Consider the following 20,210-nt stretch of genomic DNA (forward strand, 5'->3'; position numbering starts at 1 on the left):
CTCCGCGCGACCGCCGAGCGTCCGTGGAGACGCAAACCTGGCGCATATTTGGGCCAGGTTTTCGTCTCCGCGGACGGCCCAGTCACTTTGCGTCGCCCCGCTGAAGCAGGCCTCTGACGCATTTCCGGTCACGGCGGACGAAAACGGTCGCTCAGCGTCCGTTTGCGTCGCGCCGCTGGAGATGCCCTTACTTCAGCTGAACATGTAATAAATCTTTTGATTTTACTTTAAATTTACTAGAACTCAGTACTTATTATGGATCCGAAAAAGTACAAGTGACTATACTTAGATCCCACAAACCACAACTTTAAAAAAAGATCCTAGAAAAATAAATAAATGCAAAATGTTCTCAGCAAATGTATAAATGGCATCGTTGTATATTTTTAATAATTCCTTCATTTTATATATCTTCATACTAATTTGTGCATATATTATAATTAAAAATCATAGTTATAGTTGTAAAATTGTTGCCCTACGAAAATCAGGACGCCTTAAATTTTAGGGCAGGGAAAGTATTTTAAATTTCGGTAACTAGTAAATGAGCATGGGCAAATATAGGTTGAGTCAAGATTTGCTTTTCTGGAGTACCAAAAGCAAGCAGAGCATATTGATCTAGCCGATCGATGAAGACTCGAACCGCAACGTTGTCGCCCACCATGCTTTGGGTCCGTATCTTCACAGATATGTCTATTTCACCGAGCCTCTCTCCGAGATATGTAGTATCTAGATTGCTACGCCATTCGAAGAATTTCGCGAGCACGTGCGGACATATCTGAAATTTTAAAAATTACTACAAAATTTATATTTTTACCAACTTTTTGTGCTTTAAAATATTTGATTAATGATTCACGCTTTTCAAGAAAATCTTGTAGTTGTTGCATTAAACACACGTGGGTGTACAAAATCCACTCTCATAAACTTACACCATCTCATTTATAAAAGAATTGCTAGAAAATAATTAATATGCAATAATTGATATTACTAGGATACACATATGTAGGGATTGGTGAAGGGTGCAATAATTAACTATATTTGATGAAAGACTATGAAATTGGATTACTGATTCTGAATAGCTAGTTATTATTTAAAAAATATTTCTTTTTTTACGGTTACAGTTGTGCAAGATCCTGCTGCACCGTACCGTACGTCTGGAATTTGCCGGCAACTCTGGTACCGTACCGGCAGAAAGAGAGGCCGAGGGCAGGCAGCTAGGCTATCCATGTCAGTTCCAATTCGGGATAACTCCGTCACGTCGGTCGTCTCCCCATCAGCCCGCCGGGTTTCGACAGAATCATCACGTCGTCGAACGAAATCCACGGCCATTTCCGGGAGGACGAGAGCGAAAGCTGCCCTTTCAGCGCCCGGCACGACGCCTTCTCATCCCATCTTCTTTACCACTACCACTGCACATACACTCGCGCGCGACTCCCGAGTCAGGAGAGTGAGAGTGCCCACAAAGAGGAGAACTTCCCCGTGACCCGATCCGCCTCCTCCGGGCGCTCATCCTCCTCCTTCTTCCTTGTCCGGTTCCTCGCGGTGCCAAGATTCATCGCCCTCCGGTGAGACCCCATTCCGGTGAGACTCCCTCTCCTACTCGCTTCCTCTTCTCCCTTCGTCTCCCAGGGCAGCATTCCCCGTCCCTGTTCTGGTTTCTGCTTCTTCTTGTTCCTCTTTCCTCTCGCCGGTACCGGAGTACGGGCTAGTTACGTAGATCCGCGCCGCCCGGCCTGGATGCATGGCTCCGAGCGCGCTGCACGGCGTGCCTCTGCATCCTGCAGATCGAACCACGGAAGCGCACCCTCTCGGTTTCGCCCGCCGCTCTCATGATTTCCTGCTTTTTCCTCTGTTTTTTTTCCTGCAACAAAGTTCGCGTTTCGATGCGACAGTGAAGGAATCAGGTGGTACCAAATGTTCCATCGATTGCAATGCGGCTGCGAGGATAAAGGCCTCGTTTTGGAGGTGGATTGGGAGCCACTTTTCTCTCTTTTTTGGGTGGGGAAAGAAAGAAAGAAAGTTGGCGCCTGCCTTTGATAGGACAAGCCCTCTTTTGCCCTAACAAATTGCTGTTTACTGCAAAGCGGCGCCTGCTATGTCCCTAGTGTCGCATGATTACAGTTAGTGGCGGTTTTGACTGGTTTTCAGTGCCTTAATTTGTGAAAACCATGTAAACTTTCCGACCACTTTGTCAAGGCCAGTTGTGGAAATTGGAGAGAAACACCCACTGTGGTTGGTGGGAGGTTCATGGATCTGGATGAGTGTGGAGGTTCTTCCTTGATTTTTGTTAGGGATTGATGAACTTTTGCCCATCCCAGTTACTGAATCATATAGTCATGCGATTCTTGGCTGCACTGATTTATCCTCAGATTTTACTAGTTTATAAGACACTTTTTTTTTGTTTCTTATTGCAGATTTGGAATGTAAGGTGCGGCACTACAACTTCTGCTTCTTCAGTGGTCCATCCTGGCTCAAACCTTCGATCAACAATCTGGTCTTCAGGTTTCAGTTGTCGGATCAATGGCTTCCAAGACGATGCCCCAAACCCTCTCAGCAATCCCCAACGTAGTAGATGAAGGGAAGCAGTGTTCTCCAAGTGATTGCTCTCTCGATACCACCAGTTCGAGCAAACCCAGTACAACCTTGCCGAGAAAGCTGCCGGAATCAGCTATCTTGAGCGATCAAAACAAAGAAATGGAGTCCAATGACCAGAAACCGCCTCGCAAGGTACATGAGTCAGTTGATGCTGCGTCCAGCAAGGTTCCTGCAGATGACGAGGAGATCGTGGAAAGCATAGATGTGAATAAATCAGACTCGACGTTAGACAAGGATCAGCATGGTGCAGCAAGTGCAAGTGGATCTAGTGCCAGGCTAGTGGGAAGATGCGAGACCGGAGAAAGAGGTGTTAGCAGCAGATGCAGGCCTAGTACGGGAAGTGACGTTAGCGAGGAAAGCTCGTGCAGCAGTTTCAGCAGCACCAGCAAGCCTCACAAGGCGAATGATTCACGATGGGAGGCGATCCAGATGATCAGGAGTAGGGATGGGATCCTTGGCCTCAGCCATTTTAAGCTACTGAAGAAGCTAGGCTGTGGGGACATCGGCAGTGTGTACCTTTCAGAACTGACTGGGACCAAGAGCTATTTTGCGATGAAGGTTATGGACAAGGCGTCGCTTACAGGCCGTAAGAAGCTGCTTCGAGCCCAGACTGAGAAGGAAATCTTGCAGTCCCTGGATCATCCTTTCCTTCCGACATTGTACACGCACTTTGAAACTGATAAGTTCTCTTGCCTGGTTATGGAGTATGCCCCTGGGGGAGACTTGCATACTCTTCGACAGAAACAGCGTGGCAAGTATTTTCCAGAACAAGCTGTTAAGTATGTCATATCTACATTTTACCCCTTATTACTGCCTTGTAGTCTTTTATAGGATTCAGCATTTTGTTACTATTGTAAACAATAAGTTATTCCAATTTTGTCTGTTCCCATACATATGAAAAGGAATTACACTGAGGAAAGGTTATGGCCTGCAGCACAATGTATGTAATATAGTCAGAAAATTAGCTAATTGGGGACATACTGCATATGTAACAATCTTGTGCAACATGTCAACAAAAACGCAACAGCCAGGACTTTTAATCTGCCGCTTTGAAATTTATTTCATTGGCTATAAAATATAAATTGCATCCATGTAAAATAACTAAACATGTATCAAATTAAATGAAGCAAATAAAACTTATAGTGAGATAAGTATCCTAGTAATTTTTATATCAATAGAAAACACTACATCTTGAATTTAACTAGTTTTGCAGCCTAGTTTATTTCTACCAAAGAAAAACTATAGCACACTAATCTGATATTGTATTTTCTTCTAATTGCAGATTTTACGTAGCAGAAATTCTCCTTGCGATGGAGTACTTGCACATGCTCGGCATCATATATCGGGATCTCAAGCCTGAGAACATCCTTGTCCGTGATGATGGACACATCATGCTATCCGACTTCGACCTCTCCCTTCGCTGTGCAGTGAGCCCGACTTTAATCAGGTCATCAAATCCTGAATCAGAAGCACTTCGGAAGAGCAGCCAGGCCTTCTGTGCTCAACCAGCTTGTGTAGAGCCGTCCTGCATGATACAGCCATCGTGTGCAGCTCCCACAACATGCTTCGGCCCTCGACTCTTCTCCAAGTCGAAGAAAGATCGAAAACCAAAGCCTGAAGTTGTCAACCAGGTCAGACCATGGCCTGAGCTCATGGCAGAACCGAGTGATGCACGCTCAATGTCATTTGTTGGCACACATGAATACTTGGCTCCTGAAATTATCAAAGGTGAGGGTCACGGTAGTGCTGTTGACTGGTGGACTTTTGGTATTTTCTTATATGAGCTTCTATTTGGGAAAACGCCTTTCAAAGGTTCAGGAAACCGAGCGACACTGTTCAATGTCATCGGTCAGCCGTTGCGTTTCCCTGAATACCCAGTTGTGAGCTTCTCAGCCAGAGATTTAATAAGGGGCCTACTAGTTAAGGAGCCCCAACAGCGACTGGGTTGTAAGCGTGGTGCCACAGAGATAAAGCAACATCCATTTTTTGAGGGTGTCAACTGGGCATTGATACGCTGTGCGAGCCCTCCAGAGGTTCCAAGACCAGTTGTGATTGAGAGACCTTCAAAGCTGCCCGTGTCGACGTCTGAGGCTGCTGCTACACCTACTGGTGCTGCTCAGAAAGGCTCTGATAACTACTTAGAGTTTGATTTCTTTTAGAGAACAGAATGTTTTTCTTTCATCTGTTTCCATCATTAGAAGTAGTAGGCTTTTCACACGTATGTCTTCGGCAGATGATTGGTATGTAGATTTTTGTGTCTGTCGTCTGTTTTCTGTTTTTTAGCGAATGAACTGGATGTTTCAAATTAATGTTCATCCACAAGTTTTGATGTGGCCAATCTACTAGTGAGCCATTTCCTGTGATGTGCAGAATTAAGTTAATTTTTGTTCAGCTTATAGCTGTCATAATAAATACTGTCAGCAAAGGTTCCGTCTCATGTAGCAATTCAAGGTTATGGTGTCTTTACCGACTTGCAAAATCATTATGTGCAAGATCTGAATCACATTCTGAACAAATCTTTGTTAGTATTGTTTGAGTGACGCCATACACATGGTCCAGCACAAGAGAAGTGCAATCATGAAGCATATCAGCTTGTACACGGCACTGATGACTTCATTTATCTACTCCGTAAGTTGATAAGCACATGATTATGCTGCATTTTCAAGTTCTCAAATATAACTTGTTGATTGTCATAATAATTTTCTAGTAAATGACTTGCTGCAACTTCTAAGTGACTATGTTCTCTGCAATCAGGCATCTAGTTATGTTCTTTGCAATCAGGTACAAAAAAAATCATGAAACCTTAAAATGACTGATGTATTTACACTTTGTGTTTCCATTTACATATTTCATGTAGCTCTACAGATAGCAGAAGCAAATACAATTCTTCATTACGAAAAAAACTAGGCAGAGATATGATGAAAAACTCTGAAGTATGATAAAATTATCTCATTTTACACCATAAATCACGAAGATAAAAAATAATAACATGGCAAAAACTGTTACTCACAAACATTTTGCTATCTAAAAATGGTGCACAATACAGTGTTCCAGCTCTGGTTGTGACTTGAGCAGTAAAATCAGATGATAATCAAAATGACAGGCACCTGAGAAAACTGGGAAGTTTCTTTCTTTCTCTGATTTTGCTATCATTTTGTTCATCAATTGGTGCTATACTTTTGTGGTTTGGTGTAGATGATGGCGGTGTCGGAGTGTGAGATCTTTTGCCGTTATTTACAGGGGAAGGTGAAAATGGTGGTGTCGGATCAGTTGCCGACGCTGTAACTTCTTTGCCTTCGCAGACAGTCTTGACTTCACAGTAGAGAGGTGCGTTCTTCTGTACCTGTCCTGCTATTGTGTTTCCTTTCTTCAGCTTCCTGTGTCCATTCCACGAAATTAAGTACATATTTGGTAAATCGCAAGAAAATGAAATGAAATCCTGCTAATTTATATGCTTCATTGTATGTAGCCCTCACCGCAAATTGGATTTCGAAACTCCCAACACTAGCTGCTTTATGGTAAAAACAGGAATAAGTTCGACCACCGCGTCAGCGACTTGATCACTCTCGATGAGGTACACATCAACGTTGACCTGCACATATTTTCAAGAATGAAGATCCACTGGGACACAGCTAGCTCAAGTTTTTTTTAAACCTTAAAGTGTTGGTGCTAGCTCAAAGTGCAGTAGGAAGTAAAAAATACCCAAAAACTGATACATCACTTCACCTGAAAGTTATTTACCTTAAAGTTGCGGCAGTGGTCTAGATATTTTTGCAGCATCTCTCGCCTCTTTGATCTCTCTTGGTTCATGTAACTTTCTACCTGCTCTGGGGTTGCTCTACTCTTTGGCATCATTCCTACTATTTCACAGAATTAATTAATGCCACATGTGTCAGATTCCGCACAACATAAAGACTCCTTTCACTAAATGCTTTGTTCAGATGCATACATTCAGATAATTCCCGATAGTCAGGCACCATAACTGATTTTTAAAAATATGGACTATAGCTTAATTTTTCGAAAGAGGGACCCCCCTGGTCTATTGATGCACACAACCATATGTCAACTATAGCTAGCAATGTGATGAATGAAAACAAAAAAAGTGTGATATACTTGTAAAAAGTATATGCATATATTTAAGTGCTTAAAGCCTTAGTCCAGGTAAATCGTGCCAAATAAAGGAAGCTAGCCGGGTGGAATCTGAAATTATTCACACCCAGTGGCAGGCCAACATCAGAGACTAGTATGCTCTCATACTTTCCGCGGTGTCTCTGGAACCTAAGCTGTAAAGATTGGCATCCTATATACTCCACACATCCATTACCGGGTTACCCTTGCGTGCCTTGAGCTCAAAAGTTTAATCTGATAGCTGATCAGGATATAATTATATGCTTCGCTTGGATTCCAGCACAAGCATTTATTCTTTTTTCTAACTAACATTGGACATGCAAAGTGGGAGCTCTCCTTTTCGGTGAGAACCTTATCATTCCCCACAGCATTAACCATGTAATTCGTTGAAAAATATTACTAGAGCCACCTAATCAGTGAGCCTGCCAATCTATCAATCCTAGAAAACATAGGCCAGCATCAACACTTTTGAACTTTCTTGTTGCAGCGTCTCAACCGGCCAATTTTGTTTCAGTTATTGCTCGGAAGCTCCAAAAAAACTCCTAGGTCCATGTGAAAGGCTGAAAGCGACATGTTTGAAAGTTCCAATCAGACAACCCAAAATCTCTTGAGAATAGTCCAAGCATATGGCCTTGTTTGCAACGACCCTTGCTGAACTCTGGTGTAAAACTTGATGGGGCTCGGGACTGATCCAAGACCAGATTTTCTTGCAGAATGCAACAGTACCATCTATATCTTTCTTACCAACTGTTTCAGGAATGGTACCGAGAATTAACCACCTTACATGTCTTAATCAGGATAACCATTTTAAGTGAACACCTCACCTGGCTTTTACCATTTCATCTTGCTAAATTATCACTGGTTCTGATCAGCTCAAGAAATTAGCACCGTCGGACAATGCTAGGGTGAAACTGGACTAGTTTGATCGCAGGCTCAAGAATACAAAACTGATGTGCTGAAAATGAAGACGGAGAAGTAGGCGGAGGGAGGGGTCTGCTTGCTTGCTTACATGGGGTGGGGATGGTGGCGACGGTGGGGAAGACGTGCACGAGGTAGACGAAGCTCCGGGGCTTGGCGAGCTGCCGCAGCGCCCACGACAGCGCCGCCATGCTGGACCCGCCCTTGCCCACCGCCACGTACACGTCGTCGGCGTCGGAGGCCGGCGGCTCCGCGGCAGGGGGAGGAGGAGACGACGGCCCGGTCACCTCCTCTATCTCCCACGCGCTGTCCTCGTTGCCTTGGTTGCTCGTGTGTCGGTCGTCCTTGCAGACGTCGATCGCGCCGCCGCTGTGAAGTTGATGGTCGTCTCGGACCTCCTCGGCCATGTCGATGATCTTCTTGGCTTGGCCGGCCGCGCTCTCTTGGCCCTGGAGGAGGTGTTTGTGTACTTTGTATGTCGTGTGTGTCTGTTGTCAATGCGGCCAGTTGGAGGGGATCATGCATATATGTTTCCTAGTTTGACATTGTCCTCCGGGTAGAATTGCATATATGAGAATGCTAATTTTGAGGCATATTCCGATACCTTTTTTGACAAGTCGTTGCAGCTAGTAGCTAGCTAGCGGTGCCAACATATGCAGTACACCCGTGTACGGTATGAAGAAGAAAAAATAATAAGAAGAAGAAGGATAGAAAATGTTTTGAACTAGCCATGCCGGTTTTGTGTATAATCCATGGAAATGGTGGTCGATTAGAGCTGAGCTAATAGCTGCATGTCGGATGACACAGATTAATTAACGGGTAGTTATGTGCAGGGACAGTATTGTAATGCGGATTATTGCAGGGTAGCGTGGACCAGGAGGGGAATATGCTGGGGATCGCGGTCGGATCCCTTTTCCGGTGGCGATTGTGATGGATCGGCCGGCTGGGTCAAAAGCTAGCTAGGCCCGAGCAGGACCCTTTGAATCGCCCGTTCACCGGCGAGGGAAAACATAGTACTATGTAGTAAACACCATTTACCCACTAGAATTTAATTACCTCGATTTTCCATTTTTATTCGTCAGTTGTTATAACTAACTATTTCTCGGTTAAACTCATGCTATGCTATCACTGAGCTCACATGGAAATTCAGACCGTCAGAACTAGTATGTCAAAGCAACTGGTTGCGCCTCTCATAGAGATGCAAGAGGCGAGGGATAGTTTTGTATATTTATGAGTCCTTTCGAATTTTTTATTGACAACTGTTTTTTCCTGGTATGGTTGGTAGTTTCCACGTTTGTTTACTCATGTAACTTGATTTTCTATTAGTGAAATACGTGGTTGCTCTCAAATTTTTTTTTGGTTTCCCTCCCTTTTTACCTCCTTACTCCGTTGCACAATACACATCACTATTTTTTGCGATGAAAATACAGTAGACATTATAATGGCAAAGAAGAAAGATATTCAAACATCATGTTCGGTGTCAGTGTGTGCGTTTCAGTGACAGGGCTAGGACATCCTCAGCAAGGAAGCAATCTTCCTTTCCTATCTTGCTATATGGCTCGGACAAAATAATACTCAACCACACAACATACTACCACAAGGGCAAAAAAAATGAAGTTTTGAACTTTCTACAACTTCCAGCTGCATAGGCCGTCAACAGAGCCAACAAGTGCAGCATCATGATGAAGTGCAATGCTATTCCAGGCACTTGACCAAGCATCAGAGAGCAAGAGGGGATGATGATGTTGATGACATTCTGGAGAATTTGGCATGTAAGGAGAATAAACGAAACTGTTCAGTCTATGGTCATATGGTGGAGGAAGTAAAGCATCTGATTAGTCTCCGTGAAGTCAAGCTCATCAAGATCACTCGAGATCAAAATAGGGTAGCTCATAGTCTAGCAAATTTGGGTAGAACTGGAGGTGGTACCGCATGTTTGGTACATCAATTTCCAGACGTTATAGCACAGCTATTGCTAGCTGATTGTAACCCTATGTTCATGGAATAAAATCTCGAGTGTTTCCCCGCAAAAAAAAAAAAGGAATGAGGTCAATTCACCAAAAAGAAGCACCACCAATTGATGCTTCCAGAAGGTTCCTGTGTAGCTATGTTGACTCGTTGATCATGATCAAGCATAACCCTACGGCGGATCTGTTGAAAGGGAAAATGGCCATCGCTTATGACGTTGTAGTGTAATGGGCCAAGAAGGAAGAAGCAAGTACTGGGAAATAATGATGTCACTGGCTGGGCTAAACCACCACAAGGATGGAAGAAACTAAATGTTGATGGAGCGTGGATGGGAGAAGAACGCAAGGGAGGCACTGACATGATTTTGAGAGATGAGGATGGAATCATTATCTTCGCAGTGTGCAGTTATCTGTAAACATGTGATAGCCCACTGGAAACTGAAATCTTAGCCTGCAATATGGAGGTCTAGCGCTTGCGCTCGAGCGAACAGAAAAGCCGATCATTGTGGAGAGTGATTGTCTGGAAGCAATTTCTATGATCAACGGTAACAGTATAAACATATCACAGGTAGCAGCACTTATTGATGTAACTAAGAGCCTCTGTAGGCAAGGTAGAATTTGTCAGGTTAGACATACTCGGCAAGAGCTTAATGGTGTGAGTCACACCTTAGCTAGATTAGGCTGTTTATCACATTGCACCATGGTCTGGATCCGCCATGGACCAGATATCATCATGAAGGCTTGTATCCAGGATGGAACCCCTTTCCTTGATTAATTAAATTTTCCTTTCGCAAAAAAAAAAAAAAAAACAGAGCCAACAGGTGCAGCATCATGATGAAGTGCAATGCTTGGAGCGGAACCTTCTTTCTCACAGATTTACTCAGCAGAAGCCTGATAACAGCAGCAGAAGCATGATAACAGCAATAAATGACATGAAAGAGATAGAATTCAAGGCAGAATACCATGTAGCGGGATGAGTACAATATGCATTACAATGGCGAAGAAGAAATATATTTAACCGTTCCACACAGGTGGTAGTTTGTGCGTCACAGTGACATGTCTAGGATATCCCCAGCAAAGAAGACACCTTTCTTTCCTTCAGCCATCTTGCTATGCCACTCGAAAAAATAATAATAATCAGAAGGTACACCACAACACAGATACTACAACCAAGACAAAAATTGAAGTCTTGAACTTTCTGCAACTTCCAGCTGCATATGCCGTCAACAGAGCCAACAGGTCCAGTATCATGATGAAGTGCAATGCTTGGAGCGGAACCTTCTTCTTTCTCACAGATTTACTCAGCAGAAGCATGATAACCGCAATAGATGCCATGAAAGAGATGGAATTGAAGACAAAGAATACCATGTAGCGCCTGGAGTGTATGTCCTTCAGTACTGGGTTGCCAGCCTTGTAACCATCGGAAGTGTCATCAGGCCAGAAGCCACCGGGAGGGTTCAGACCAGCTTGGTATGCAATAGATGCAGCAAGAACTGCAAGCAGCATCAAGTACTTGTATCTCTTATTTTCCTTCTTCTCATTGATCTGAGGGGCTGACCCCGAAGCATTAATTTCCTGGTTTGCCTCATCTGAACTTTCAAGCAATTTCTCAGCATCAGTCTGTAGATGAGAAATCTTCTGCAACCATGTCCTTAAGGAGGTCAGTGGCCCTTCTAATGCACCTTTTGTTGATGAGAGTACGAGGACTTGGATCACAAGACATATTAGTACTACAGAAGTTATGGCAATGAGATAAAATACTGACTTTAATTTCCTACAGCTTCCTGCAGAATAAGCAACCAAGAGGGCGAGCAAACCCGCTACCAAGCACACACGCATTGCATATGACTTGATACCACGCTCACATGACTCTCTATTGACAAGCAGTATAATGATAGCCACAGATGACACAAATGAGACAGCGTTCGAGTAGTAGAAAACATCATAGCGCTTTGGGTGGCTGTCTTGAAGAGCTGGATTGCCTGGTTTTCCAGCCATACTGCCATCTGGCCAAATGCCTCCTGGAGGGTTCAGGCCAGCTTGGTATGTGACAGTTGCTGCCAGAATAGCAAGAACAAAGAGAAAATTACGCCTCTGCTCCAAGTCCTTCTCACTAGCAGCTCTTTTATCATTATCGGCCCGGGGTGATTTTGACAGCACATACTGTATCCTTTTGGCAACACATTCTTTCCACCATCCAGGGATTATAAGCACAAATACTAAAACATGAAGACATACATATGCAACAACAGGAAATATCACCACCGATATGTAAATTGTTTTTGTTTTCTCCCTGCAGCTCCCAACAACAAAAGCCCCTATTAGAGCAAGCAAGTCAGTTATCATTGCTGTCTGCAGTGAGCGGCGTTCTATAACCCTATTGCTCATGTTCCTGCTCATGAGCATAAGGATCATGACAAGCGAGGCTGCAAAGGCAGTGGCATTCAAATAAAAGAAAGCAAGGTATCTCTTATGGTAACTGTCGTGAAGAATGGGATCACCAGCCAAATGATTAGTGGCATTTGATGTCCAGAAACCACCTGGTGGATTTAGACCAGCTTGATATGTCAAAGATACTGCAAGAATTGCAAGAAACAGTAGGTAAGTGCGTGACTTCTTAAGAAGAACCTCCTCTGTATCTCTATTGGTACAACTTCTCTCTTGATGCTTTTCTGCGATATCCCCATGTCTGCTGTGTGAACTAAATCGCACCTCAGAGGATTTCTCCATCGTCGAATGGTCAACATCTGTTATCGGGTCACCAGATGCATTTTGGTCCACCAAGCCTTGTGTCAGCATATCTTGCGTGGGCTTTCCACTGTCGCTTGACGCAGACGGTTCCATGGGGATTGCAACCTGCTGACTGCCACCAGATTGCACTTCCATTGCAGCCTGCTCACTTCCATCAGTTTGAGTCAGCGCACTGGACTTGCTATTCAGATCACTTGCTGATGCTGCATATCTCGCATCTCCGGTTGATACAAGATTGATGTCAGCAGGGCAGCATTGCAAATTCGACATGCCTTCTGCTTCTGTCTCTCGACTTACATGCTCTGTATTATTCTGGTGACTGTCCCATGGCCATGACAGCATACGCAGAAACTCACTAAATGCTGGCTTCACCTCCTTATCTATCCAGTCAGTTGCAGTTTTGGACTGAAGAAACATAACAAGGACCAGAACACAGATTAGAACCACAACAATTATGAGTACCGCTGCCAACGATGTTCCAACATTCCTTGAGCACCCTGCAGCATAAGCGCCAATGAGGCCAAGCAGATCAACTACGACACACACAAACAAAGCTCCAGTACTTATCCCATGCGTGCTCAAATCTGTGCTCAAAAGCAGTATGACAGTCACCAGAGATGCCACAAAAGAAGTGGCATTGCAGCACGTGAAAATATCGAAGCGGAGGAGGTTGTGCCTGCGGAGAACAAAAGTACCTGGGCGGTATCCATGACCATTTGCACCCCAAAAGCCACCAGGTGGACTCATCCCAGCTTGGTATGTGATAGTAGCAGCAAAAGTTGCAAGCATCAATATGAACTTGCGAGCTTCCTCAATTTCCTTTTGCTCATAACCGCCATTACTTCGCCCATCAGCACGAGGTACATGGCATATTGATAGCATCTGATTTAGCATGCCTCGCAGCTTCTCTAGAATGGGCTGCAGGAAGTTTTGCACCAGCTCTTTCAACCCCTTTGGAACTACCGCTATAAATACTAGAATATGAATCCCAACATAGACGAAAACAGCACAAACTAGCACCAATATGAAAACAGAGGACCTTATTGCTCTGCAACTCCCTGCGGCATATGACCCCATAAGACTGAAAAGGTCTATTATCATGGTTACCTGCATGGAGCGAAGCCATACACGCTTAATTGCCACTCCCCTACTCAGAAGAAAGATGATCAAGATGAGAGAAGCAGCAAAGGCTGTGGCGTTGCAGTAGAAGAAGGCTTCATATCGCCGGAAGAATGTAACTGGAAGGAGAGGATCACCAGCAACAGCGTTGTAGTGAAGACTGTTGTCCATCTGAAATCCCCCTGGTGGGCTCAATCCAGCATTGTAGGTGACACTGACAGCTAGCACGGCCAGAAGTAGCAAGTACTTGCGCAACCTCCACAAGAACTCAAAATCAGCCTTGATTTTGGATTCAGGGTTACTGTTGCTGACTCCCTTAACCTCCAACATGTTTCCGCTGCCGACTGCTTGATTTGCCATCTGACGATTGCCTGGTTTCGAAGTAGCCGTGCCGTTCATCAACTGTATGGTGGCAGGCTCTGGCTGCTCGATGTCTGGCATGGCAGGATAGTTCCCCGACCGAAGCTGAATTGGTTCGCCGTGCTCTACCATAGCATCAGGATGGATCAACAAGCACAAGCTCAGACAAGTGAGGAACCCAAGATACCTCCAGCAGCCAAAGATAGCCCGAGGTTGGTGCGGACAAGAAGCAGTGTGGATATGAGAATGGTACACACAGGAGAAGACTCGACCAATGAATTTAATGCCGGAACGAGAAGCACAGAAAACTTTCAAGAAAAAAAGGGAAATGCAGAATACTTTCAAGGAATGCTGAGCTTGCTGCCTGGCGAGCCGAAGATAACCACGTTTACGTACTGCAGTGTGTAGCATAGATGCTCAAGTTGGGTTGATAAGAATTTGGGTTCAGGTTGCAAACTTGTAAAGGAGTGATAGGTTGGGCCAGTTGGGTGGATGATGAGCACCCAGACAGAAACGATTGGTACCCGCATTCGCAGAATCATAGAAGGACCACTTAAAATTTGGAATAAGATTCCTGCTTTACTTACCAAAAGCGACAAGCACGAAAATTTTAGGAGCGGCACAACATTTCGTCGAGGGTAAGGAGGTGCGGCAAGACTGCATACTACAGCAGTATAGAAGAAGTTGATATCATGTTGGAGTATAAAAATTTGTAAAAATATGAATGGTGCCAGTCGAGAACTCAGTTTATTGGTTGCCAAAGGAACACCATACCTGGGCAAGGAAAGCAGAGAAGTCTGCTCTGCAGTGCTCAAAGATGGTTCAGCCTGGACTAGAGAGCCGTACAGCCAGAGTAATGCATTGACCACAGTCCACGTCGGTCCTGTCGCTGCTCAGTTTATGGCGGTTCAGTCGAGCAAGCACCCCACGTCTCCGTTCGGACCTCGCCGCAACCGCCACTCCACTTGCACATTCCTCCGAACACCTCGACTGCACGGGGTGGGCGGCGGCGCCAAGGGCAAGGTAGTACTTGGATAGCTAGGTCGCGCAAGCTCCCCCGTTGGCTTCCATGCTCGGTGCTCCATCGATCGGGTCCCGTCGAAGTTGACGTCGGCCAGGTGTTCTCTTTGTCTTGGTGGCGTGCCGTCGACGTCGGGCACTCGGGCTGCCGATGTTTTCTCTTGCCCGGGTGGTGGTAATATCTTTTCAAAACTATCTTTTTAGACGCGATTCTGACCTAACTCCCATACGGCGGCGCAACACTGCACCTTCTCCTCCGGTGACCCAGCATACCACTGCATGTTGTAGTATACAAATCGTTGATATGATCTTTATGAAGGGATTTCTTCACAAATATCACATTACTCAGAGTGATACAAAAGAAACATTGCAGGTCATAACACTCGAGATTATATTACAATCATAGTCTTAACAAGTTGGTATTCTCACAAATCCGATGAGAACACCCTAAGATATTACTAAAGTATTATTACAAACCAACATAAAGATTAAACTGAGCTCAACAACTTATTTAGGTAAGCTACTACGCTGCTCGGCTCTATGATAATTAGGGCAAAACACTACTCCTCCGCCTCATTGTTGCCAGGTCCGTAGACTATCCCATAGTCCACAAGTTCCACTCCTCCGGACAGATCAGGTTCCTCGTAGACCAGCTCGTAATCTCCTTCCGGTGCTCCGTCGGTGGCCTCCACTTCATTGTCACAGTCTAGCAAGGGTGTCGAAAGAAAGTGAGTACAGAGGTACTCAGCAAGTTCAAAAGGGAAAATGTGTTTGATGCACTAGCTACGACCATTGATCAGAAAATCTCAGATCAATGCATGTTTCAAAAACATTTCTTCAAAAGATGGATTTTATTCTGAAAACTATGCCCGCCAGTCTTCACAGGTTGAACAGAACTTCACGGAGTTCCTTTCCTGCCGCGTTCGTAGTTCCCTTCCCGGAACAGGAAGTGACAACCACAAATTTGAAACACTCTGCACAAGTGCGTTACTTTTTCCATAAGAGAACTTATCCTTGGTACCAACCGAAACGCGTTTCTCGTCCACACTTCCTTGGTGTGGGGCCAGGTGTAAGATCCAAGCCAATAACTGCCTTCTCCGCGACCTTGCATGCCCACCTTTTTGTCCATCCGTACACCCCCGGTAGACATCTCCCGATCATACGGCTTTAACCCCGGTGTACTATGGACAATCCCTCATAGACGATAGAGCCTCTCATCCACACAGATGGGGATTTTAAAGGATTTCCAACCTACTGCACTGTTATCCCCAACACCCAGCCAGGCCCTATCAAGTTCATTGATATGCAAGAGGGAAAAGATACAGCTGACTTCTCTAGAGCCATTATAGATCTCACTGTTAACGCGAATTGTACGGCGCTAGAATCACTAGACGGTATTGGTGATTAATTCTAGATTAGTAGAACCCTTGCAATGGAACCTCCACCATATCAACGCATACCATGGTTCCATTGCCCACCACATAGTCATGTTCATAATTGAAAAAGTAACATTTGACTTTCAATGCAGGAATGATAAGTATAGTACTTTTGCGGGTAAATTGATATAAAATAATCAAGATGACATGAGCAAGGGTGAACTTGCCTGGTGACTGCGAGATAATGCAGTTCGATGTGTTGGATGGAACCTGGACCTCGGGTTCTGTAAAGAAGCATCATTGTCCGGTAAAGACAATGTTATAAGAGCCAAATGATGCATGCATGGGTGCATTATTTCATGTTGAATCCCTTACCCCTATATGGTTATTTAGATTTAGAGTTGAGTTAAATATTTGCGCCTTTCACGGTAATTTATGAATTGTTTAAATACTTTAACATTGTTTCCTTTTCTAACAAGAAAAGAATTAAAAAGTAATTGATATTTTCCTTTAGAGTTTGCCCGCCGAACGACATGAACCTAGATATAATTAACCCGCCACCGCACTGCCGCCCGAGCGTCCACCGACGCCATCCCCGACCGCCGGCGCGTCCGCCGCTGCACGCGCGTCCGCCGTCCACTGGCGCCTTCCCCAACCATCCGTGCGTCCTCTTTACCCGACCGACCGAGCACCCACCTTCCCGCCGATTGTGCGCCTACCCCTCCTACGAATCTCGTCCGCGACCACCACGCTCTAGCCGTCCTCTCCGCCGATGACCATGCCCGCTAGTGAGCCTCCATGCCTTTTCTCTTTTCATATGCATGATTTGCTGCTGCATATTACTGCAAATTAATTTGATGTAGTAATTCTGTTGTGATGGTAGAACTTTTAATATAAGATAAGATGTTCGGGTTGAAATTGTGATTTATGATATGTGATAGTATGACTCGTGATTGAAATGGCCGATGATTAGAATTTTGGGGCACTATATATAAGTGTCTTATTTTCGGATGTGATCTTGGGACGGTGCTAGCGAGCCCTGTGACATGCACAAATAATAGATTTGTGCATCCTACTTGGCTCGCTGCCGTCCCTAGGGTTTGTATGTATGTCCATTGTAAGAATGAGGCCTTACTTGCGAAAAGTGACTTCGGCACATGAGTACCAGTGATCCCGGTTAAAGAAAAACATATTTCTAAGATTTCGAAAATTTTGAGCTTAAATCTGTACATACATATAAATCTTCTGAATGTACTGTACAAATTTTGAAAGAAAATATGTTGATTTATGTATTATGACAGAAAAATCCCTATACACATCGACAAATTCATATTTTTTGTAGCTAAAAATACAGCATAACTTTTACCAAAACTTCGCACGAGTATTCACGACATATGTATGTATTCATGGAATAATTGTTATGACTTCTTGAATCATAAAAATACAGTTTTCAAATGTTTAAAAATCGAGAACACTGGTGCTCATGTGCACCAAATCTTCGCCCCCTTAGTTGATGTTAATTTTAAATCTTGTGAATATTCATTTTGATTCTTTTTTATTGCAATGGCCGATGATTAGAATTTTGGGCCACACCAATGTCACAATCTATTCTATTCAACCTTGTGCGTTGCTCAAATAGCCTTGTTGTGCATAGTACTAGGTTGAATAGAACAGATTGTGACGTTACATATGGTTTGTTTTATATATATGAGGCCTTCATTTGGTTCTTGAGTTTCAATATGGCGATGATTACAATGTAGTGGCAGTACAAATAGAAATCTTGTTTATCCTACTTTGCTCACTAACTCCATTTCTGTGGTTTGTGTGTCCAAAATGTAAATGTGAGGCATGCTATTTTTTGTTCTGTTCTGTTGCAATGGCCGATGATGTACAAATGGATTTTCCGACTTTGGTCCAAATGTTAACATAACCCACCATGCATCAAATGGATTTTATGAATTCATGCGTAAAATGTGGCCAAGTTAGGTGCAGGGACAAGAAGTATGTCACAATGTTCACGGATGATCTTGAAACCATAACGTTATGTTTTAGTCCAAGATGTTGTGCCTCTTAGTTGTTCATATAAAGTTGCATTCACTTGTGTCTTTGATCAACTAATTGTTGTTTTTGGTATAATTGTGTCTATGCTATCCCATGTAGTGTAAGATTGACTTCATGGAACATATACATAGAAACATTAACCAACTAATATAGTTTGAAGTCACCCTCCAGCAGAACTCCCTGCCCATACCGAAAAAGATCTTCGTTGTTCAAGTCACCAGTGAGACAAACCAAACCTATTTTCACTGGCCTCGTTGGATAGAGATGACATATCACTACATAATAGAGCCGGGAAGAAATTATCATTTCTACATGGATAGTTTATTCAGCCTGACCTACTTCTACTACAAATAGCAGGCCAACTCCTCTTCATCTGATGCACGTGACTAATACTGAATACCACTAGCGAGGTACTAGCCGCGAGTGGTCGTCCGCAACTGGTAATCAAATTACACACGCGAGCGATAGGCATTTTCTTACTAGTGGGACCAAGGACTCGGCAGAACCGAGGGAGCCTCCACTTCTTCACCAGCACCTACAGTAAGACAGAGCGCAAAAAGCTGGCTCGCGACAGACAATGGTTGCCATGGTCAGAGCAGGTTGTGCAATCGAGTCGCGACGATCACCGACACCACGAGTCCGACAGCTTACACGGCATGATGTTAGCCGGTTTGCATCTTCATACCATGAACGTGCAACACACCCAACATCGATTCACTACACATAGTGATCGCGCAATGAGACGCAGCTGGCGTCCCGGTTGGGGAGGAAGGCGAGGGACAGCAGCGCGAGCAGCAGCACCACGGGGACGAGCAGCAGCAGCAACGGTGGCGGCGGTAGCGGAGGCAGCAGCAGCGGGAGAAAGAGAAGCGCCACTGCCGCCGCCGCCACGAGCAGCATGGTCGTCATCGCGCCCCCTTCCATATGTATCCCCTCTTAGATGAATGCGTACATATCTCTGGACAGAAATAGTGGCGCTCGCGTAGCTATTTCTGTAGCAGCTGGAGCTTATGTGGTATCTTCGCTATCTAGCAATGGCATCCGAACCAAGATGCTAGCTAGCATGTCCGGGCGAAAGATGGCGCATTGTCTCATATATCCTCCTTGCCTAGCTATTACCATACGCCAAGTTGCAGCTGCACCAAATGTTCAGTGCACCTAGCTAGCTGCGAAAAATCTGGCCAACTTTTTAAAATGCTGCAACTTGGCTCCGTTTGTTTCTGCAAAGGTTTATAGATGTTTTTTTTTTCTGACGAATAGCGAGAATGTGTTGGCCTATTGGGTTTTGTTCCATAGATGGACGCTAAGCACGATTCGCAATGTTGACTGAGTGTGGCGCTCCTACTAGCTCCCCAATTTCTTCGTGGGAAAGAGTTTAACTTAGGAGCACTTACACGAGCATGTAGCTCCGATCGAGTAACGCCTGGCGTCCAAACATGCATAATATCACATGGTTCTCACATCTCGGTCTCCTCTTGTGCTCGCTGGTCTAGTAGTTTACCATGACTACTTAAGCCCAGCTATGCTAATTTCGTTAAACAATAACATGAACGTATGCCGTCCCTATCAGGGTTTTGGTTACAGGTCAGTAGATCTGGTGCCGTATACCTGCACCAGAAGTTAATTACTACTCCTCTGTTCATAATATAAGATGTTATTACAGCAAATATATCAATAGGACGAGTATAATAAAATCATATATTCTGGGACAGATAATGTGATACATGAGGAGCCAGATTCACTTAATCTTGCCGACCGGCCGGGTCCGGGTGTTCAGCTAGCCAGCCAAAGAAGCTTCAAGCGCCGTTGCTTTTCTGAAGATACATGCTACAGACGCCCGAGCAACTTACGACGCTTGCCCCAACTAGTCCTGCATGATTACGCACTGAGTCATATATTATCCAGGGTCCCTTCTGGCTAC

General features: G+C 44.5%; 2 protein-coding genes and 1 pseudogene across 3 annotated transcripts; 1 reads left to right on the forward strand and 2 right to left on the reverse strand.

Moving 5' to 3' along the window:
- Positions 1-1,422: 1,422 nt before the first annotated feature.
- On the forward strand, positions 1,423-4,999 carry LOC124672603 (protein kinase G11A-like). 2 transcript variants are annotated; one of them, XM_047209699.1, is made up of 4 exons: positions 1,423-1,575; positions 2,409-2,422; positions 2,497-3,368; positions 3,872-4,999. In XM_047209699.1, exons 3-4 carry the CDS (start codon positions 2,515-2,517, stop codon positions 4,746-4,748), a joined length of 1,731 nt encoding a protein of 576 aa, XP_047065655.1. In that variant the 5' UTR covers positions 1,423-1,575; positions 2,409-2,422; positions 2,497-2,514; the 3' UTR covers positions 4,749-4,999. The 2 variants fall into 2 exon arrangements, with proteins under 2 accessions (XP_047065655.1, XP_047065061.1); XM_047209105.1 differs by lacking the exon at positions 1,423-1,575 and adding an exon at positions 1,999-2,263 and having other exon boundaries at positions 2,409-3,368.
- A 650-nt stretch (positions 5,000-5,649) lies between these two features.
- Positions 5,650-8,042, reverse strand: LOC124676024 (U-box domain-containing protein 35-like). Its single transcript, XM_047212110.1, has 4 exons — positions 7,727-8,042; positions 6,331-6,449; positions 6,066-6,181; positions 5,650-5,966 (listed from the first exon to the last, which is right to left on the reverse strand). Exons 1-4 carry the CDS (start codon positions 8,040-8,042, stop codon positions 5,681-5,683), a joined length of 837 nt encoding a protein of 278 aa, XP_047068066.1. The 3' UTR covers positions 5,650-5,680.
- Positions 8,043-10,519: 2,477 nt separating this feature from the next.
- Positions 10,520-14,263, reverse strand: LOC124674304 (annotated as a pseudogene).
- Between the last annotated feature and the right edge of the window lie 5,947 nt (positions 14,264-20,210).

The sequence above is a fragment of the Lolium rigidum genome, chromosome 1 (assembly GCF_022539505.1).
Source record: "Lolium rigidum isolate FL_2022 chromosome 1, APGP_CSIRO_Lrig_0.1, whole genome shotgun sequence".
NCBI lineage: Eukaryota > Viridiplantae > Streptophyta > Magnoliopsida > Poales > Poaceae > Lolium > Lolium rigidum.